A 6,000-nucleotide genomic window follows, 5' to 3' on the forward strand; every position below is an offset into this window, starting at 1 on the left:
AAGCAACCCGAAATCAGCCAATCCAACAACTAACATACATTTACTCTCTCGTCTCCCTCCCTCCTTTCCTCCCTCCATGTCTCTCTCTCTCTCTCTCTCTCTCTCTCTCTCTCTCTCTCTCTCTCTCTCTCTCCCTCTCTCCCTCTCTCCCTCTCTCCCTCTCTCCCTCTCTCCCTCTCTCCCTCCCTCCCTCCCTCCCTCCCTCCCTCCCTCTCACTCCCTCCCTCCCTCTCCCCCCCCCCAAACCACTGGCGCCTGTATGGTGCAGCGGAGAGAGGCGGGAGAGTCTCGGTGTGTATAGGGTGCGGAGCCGTGATCCACGACCAGTACATCCTGCGGGTGGCGCCGGACATGGAGTGGCACGCCGCCTGCCTCAAGTGCGTCGACTGCCACCAGTTCCTCGACGAGTACTGCACCTGCTTCGTCAGGGACGGCAAGACCTACTGCAAGAGAGACTACGTCAGGTAGGTGGTGTCCTTTTCCCTGCTGTGTGTGTGGGGGGGGGGGGGAGAGGGTGGGTGTAGTTGGACAGTTAGGAGGGAGGGGGGTAGAGGTAGTTGGAACACGGGCAGAAGTGGGTGAGTGTGATGGCGGTTTGGGCGGCTGCTGCTTCTGTCAATACGTGGGGGTCCTGTGTACATGCCCACTCACAAAGGTGTTTATGGTGTTCAAAAACTCTCTCTCTCTCTCTCTCTCTCTCTCTCTCTCTCTCTCTCTCTCTCTCTCTCTCTCTCTCTCTCTCTCTCTCTCTCTCTCTCTTGTCCGCGATCATTGTACACTTAACATACACACTACATAGTCACTCTACATTACTAGTAATCTATATATAATCTATACCCACATTAGTGTTTAACATCTGGGAGAAACAGACAGCCTTCACTCTGTACATTGCTATTGATGATAATTATTATCTAATGTCCAAATTATATCATGCATAATATCGTTACGTTTTATCTATAATTTGTAAACTAGCGACTCTTGAGAGCGAGAGTAAGCCTCCACAAACCTGGTTTCCCATTTTCAGGGACAGGAAGCCTTTAAGGCTTTTCGAGGTACCCTTAGGCCAGCGACTGGCACTCTCCAGGATGGAACTCAAAACGACACTCTTCTAACTCCACAAAAGACGCACTCATCAATTTTAACATAGTGTATTAATAAACGTATTTTTTTCTCATATATAATTTAACATTACTGTGTGATTATTGTGTGTGTATAGTTAGACCTAGGATAGGTTAGGGTAGGTGTTTTGGTTCTGTTGGCAATTATTTGTATTTGCAGCTTGTGAGTGAAGCATTTATGAGGTGGGATTCGAACATTGGAAGTGAGCGAAGCACTCTTCGAGAAAAGTTCGAACGTCATCAGTTGTGAGTCATGTGTAAAGTATTTTTCACTCATAACATTGGGGAGGGGGTGTGGCTGTTGGATTAATGAGTATTTGGTCATTTTTTTATGAGGATGGGCTGAAAAAAACAGGCCAGATGTATTTCCCTGCCAGGGAATCGAACCCAGGACCAATTAGTTGTGAGTCGACTTCGCAAACCAAAATTCAACTTTGATAACCTGTCTATAGTCTTCATATTACTATATATGTTAACCTAAGCAGTTGTGGCGACAGTTCCACTAACCTATAGCTTCGACCTCTTAGCTCCGGCACCAGTCTTGTTGCAAACCTTTGTACTTGTTCAGTTTTGGCTTTATGCTTCACAAGATGTGGCTTCCATGCCGGTGCTGCATATTCCAGTATTGCTCCAACAAATGTTGTGTAGACTGTCTTGAAGGAATCCTGAGTCAAGTTTCTAAACAACGTTCATTTATTTGCCAGCGTTCCATATGCTGGCGATGTTATCCTGTTTATGTGTGCCTCCGGTGTAGTGTTAAAACTGTAGCTACTCCCAGATCCTTCTCTTTCTGATTCCTGTAGCTGCCGACCCTGTATGGTGTAGATGCCTCCTGGTGGTGGTGGTGGTGATGGTGGTGATGTTGCTACTACTTCTACTGCATATTTTCCTATTTATAACTCGTCTTCCGCACTATTTATCACAACAACAAAAAATACACACGACGCCGGAAAATGATTGTTTAAATTCCTACCTCTTAACAAGCATCACCTTCCCCCCTCCCCCCTCCAGAACCCTCTTCCTATAGCCCCTAATATGACCTATTACCACTTATTCTTACCCCATACCCCTCCCTCCTTCCCCACCAACCACCATGATTCTATTACCCTAAATCTATAATACCCGTCCTCCTGTAAGCTATAATCCGCGCCCTGCTATAATCTATAATACCCGCACTGGTATAATCGCCTACCCCCCCCCCCCTGCCCGACTTGACACTTACCTGCTGGGTTTGTTCTACACCCCGATGGTCGCTACCTGCTGCTTAGTCAGTCCAGCAACCAGGAGGCCTGGTCGACGACCGGGCCGCGGGGACACTAAGCCCCGGAAGCACCTCAAGGTAGCCTCAAGGTAAGGTAGGTAGTCGCCAGATTTGTTGCCCAATGGCTTTCTGCTCGGCCGCTGGAGGCCGCGGCGGCGGCAGTGGTGGTAGAAGTACTTACCTATCAGAGTCTACGCAAGTGCAGGGTCTAGCTCTTTCTACCCCCGCTTGCTAGCCTTGCTCTGTTAATTTTATAATTTAACTGTTCTGCTGATCGAATTCTTTATCGAGTCTGGCTTTGTGGATGGAGGTGGCTTCCACAACTACTTTCAGTGCATTCCACTTGTTGACCGCCTGTACAGGGGTACGAGTACTTCCTTACATTCCTTCGACTCATTAGCCAGCTTCCACTTATATCTTAATAGAGTCTCTCACTCTAAAGAGGTTGTCCATTGTCCTAAGAGGCTGTCCTAAGAGGTTTACTTCCACCTTGAGATGAAAGAGAAGACGGCGATGACGGCACGCAGGCATAGACAGACCGAAGACTGATAGACAGTGTTGAAATAGCAGTAGACGAACAGAAGAGAGGTGATGGGGTCAGGGCGGAATGGAAGGAGAGGGCGTGGTATGCGTTTGGATAGAAGGCGTGGCTCTGCGTGGGAGTATAGATAGATGATAAGACACACTAACGTGGCTAAAGTATGTTGACCAGACCACACACTAGAAGGTGAAGGGACGACGACGTTTCGGTCCGTCCTGGACCGAAATCGACTTGAGAATGGTCCAGGACGGAGCGAAACGTGGTCATCCCTTCACCTTCTAGTGTGTGGTCTGGTCAACATAGATGATAAGAGCTGATGAGGTGGGGAAATGACTGTGGGATGGGACGTGGAGGGTCCCAGGGATGGAGGAGAGGGAGAGGGATAATTTGAGGGATAGGCGCGTGGATAGACGCGTATAAATCGTGTATAGACATGTATAAGGTATGGATAGATACGTATGAGGCGTGTATAGACAGTATGAGACATGGATACATATGTATGAGGCGTCTATAGGCATTTATGAGACGTGGATATGTATGAAGAGTGGATAGATTTAAGACGTTCAGACATGTATGAGGCGTGTATATACATGCATGAGGTGCGTTTAGACATGTATGAGGCATGTATAGACATGCATGAGGCATGTATAGACGCATGAGGAATCGGTAGACATATATAAGCTCTGTATAGATATACATGAGGAATGTATAATCATGTATGAGGGCGTGGATAGACATTATGTGTGGAAGGATGTTTATGAGGCATCGATAACCTAAGTATGTTAAAGAGGCGTTGATGAGTGTGTACAGGAGATGGCGTTGATGAATGTGTACAGGAGATGGCGTTGATGAGGGAGAGGACATCAGGAGAAAGCGCCAAGCCATTATGACTTGTATAGCACTGGGAAGGGGTCAGGATAAGGATTTGGGATGGGACGGGGGGGAAGGAATAGTGCCCAACCCCTTGGGCGGTCGGGGATTGAACGCCGACCTGCAGGAAGGGAGACCGTCGCCCTACCGTCCAGCCCAAGTAGTTGGGCGCTCACAGACGCCTAAATTAGGAAGCTAGGATTTACGGACTATCCACGAGAGTGGATAGAGAGATAGATATCCACGAGAGTGGATATTCCCATCAAAGAACAGGCGTGGATGTACGTGTATAAAATGTGGCTTAGATGAGCGTGGAGTGTAAACTTAGCGTTGATGGGCGTGGAGAAGTCTTGTACACGAGGAGGGCCGGGGGGGGGGGGGAAGATGAGTGTAAGAGAGTGCGTGGATAGGTGTGCAGACGAAGAGGCGTGGATAGGATGTGTTCCAGAGGCGTGGATAGGCATGTATACCCAGGCAGGCGTGGGATACACCGTGCTGTTTACCTGGGTCAGATCACGTGTATACTGTCAGGAGGGGAGGGTGTCCCAGCCTTCCTGTGTGGGGGAGGGGTCCTGGTCTTCCCTTGTGGGGGGGGGGGAGTCCTGGTCTTCCCTTGTGGGGGGGGGGGTCCTGGTCTTCCCTTGTGGGGGGGGGGAGTCCTGGTCTTCCCTTGTGGGGGGGGGGGTCCTGGTCTTCCCTTGTGGGGGGGGGAGTCCTGGTCTTCCCTTGTGGGGGGGGTCCTGGTCTTCCTGTGTATGTGTGGGGGGGGGGGGGTCATAGTCTTCCTGTCTGTAGGGGGGGGGGGGGTTTCCCGGCCTTCCTTTGTATGTGTGTGTGTGGGGGGGGTGGGTCCTGGCCTTCCTCTGTGTATATATGTATTCTCTCAAGAGGAAACGAGAGAGATATATAACATAATATGTACTATATAAGGAAACGCAGAATAGACCCGGTGAAGTGTAGAGGCCCAACAGCACGATCAGGAAACACTATGAACATCAGAGGTCCACGCGGCTATTCAATATCTTCCGACAAACATGTGTTCAAGAAACAACTAGACACGTTCCGGAAACCCACGTTATCCGGAACATATTGATCTTTCCGTGCTACACCCTTTTCATCCATTTGTTTACTTCGTGTTTCTAGAAAATGTAAAGTATGCGTTCTTGATATCTCGTCATAAAGGTATCCATTCCCCTCCCCTCTCTCTCTCTCTCCCTCACACAGTATTTATAAATGTTATCTACTGTCTAATTATTATTTCTACCTAACGTGACATTTACGCTCTCTGGCTGCATTCTAATTGGTTGTTGATACCGGCACTGAGGGCTGACGGGAGCGCCATCTGCACTATTTCCTGATATCTCTGGAGGAAGGACTCGCAGCCTCCATGTTCTGTTTACTTCTGAAAAGGCAATTGTCTAATCTAAAATTCTAACCTAACTGAACCATTTCTAGTTATATGAACCTAAAGTAACCAAGCCTGTCTATAGTAGCCTAATCTAGCCTGTCTTAACCTAGTCTATCCTAACTCAAGCTACCCTATCATAACCATACCTAAGTTAACCTAACTTAATCTAAACTGACCTAAGCCTAACCTAACTTAATATAACCTGAATATAACCTAACCTAGCCTCATCTAACTCAATCTAATCAAATATAATCTAACCTAACCAATCATGGCTTGTGTTAACTAAACCTAACACCTGTATAGTGCACATTATCTGCAAAAATAAGGCGATAAATGATGGGTTAACGCTCATTGGTCCGTGTACTGCGGCCACTAAATATATCTTTCGCTCGAATGTCGTTTACAAAACTATTAATTATCTCTTCCGTCTTTTACCTCTCTTGTGTGCTCCTGCTTCCCCTCTGACTGCTAGTCTCTCTTTTCACACTGGTTCCTTCCCATCTCCCCCTCTTCCATGTGGTCTTCTTCCCATTCCAATCCCTCTTCATCTCCCCCCCTCACAGTAGCCATACTTCCCTCATCTGCCCCTCACAGTACTCGTACGTCAACTCCCTTCCCAGTAGCCGTACCCATCACTATCCACTCATCCCGCGTCTCCCCTCAGACTCAAGGGGGGGGTACCCGCCCATCCCTCTCCCCTCGGCCCGTGGCCTCACCTCCCCTCCGAGGCGCGGTAAAACACCCAGATGCTCAGGGGCGGTTTTTAAGGAGATTCTAATTGACCGTGATGAAATTCGAGACC

At 48.5% G+C, this 6,000-nt stretch overlaps 1 protein-coding gene across 4 annotated transcripts in view; it reads left to right on the plus strand.

Moving 5' to 3' along the window:
• LOC123753960 (LIM1_Isl and LIM2_Isl domain-containing protein tup) overlaps positions 1-6,000 on the plus strand; it is a 74,341-nt gene that overhangs the window by 20,421 nt on the left and 47,920 nt on the right. For 3 of the 4 annotated variants that reach the window (XM_045735982.2, XM_045735981.2, XM_045735980.2), the window contains exon 2: positions 269-464. In XM_045735982.2, coding sequence (XP_045591938.1) covers positions 269-464 — 196 coding nt within the window. Of the gene's footprint in view, positions 1-268; positions 465-1,272; positions 1,365-6,000 lie in introns of those variants that run through there. The other variant, XM_069307962.1, reaches the window with a different exon arrangement.

The sequence above is a fragment of the Procambarus clarkii genome, chromosome 6 (genome assembly GCF_040958095.1).
Source record: "Procambarus clarkii isolate CNS0578487 chromosome 6, FALCON_Pclarkii_2.0, whole genome shotgun sequence".
NCBI classification, from domain to species: Eukaryota; Metazoa; Arthropoda; class Malacostraca; order Decapoda; family Cambaridae; genus Procambarus; species Procambarus clarkii.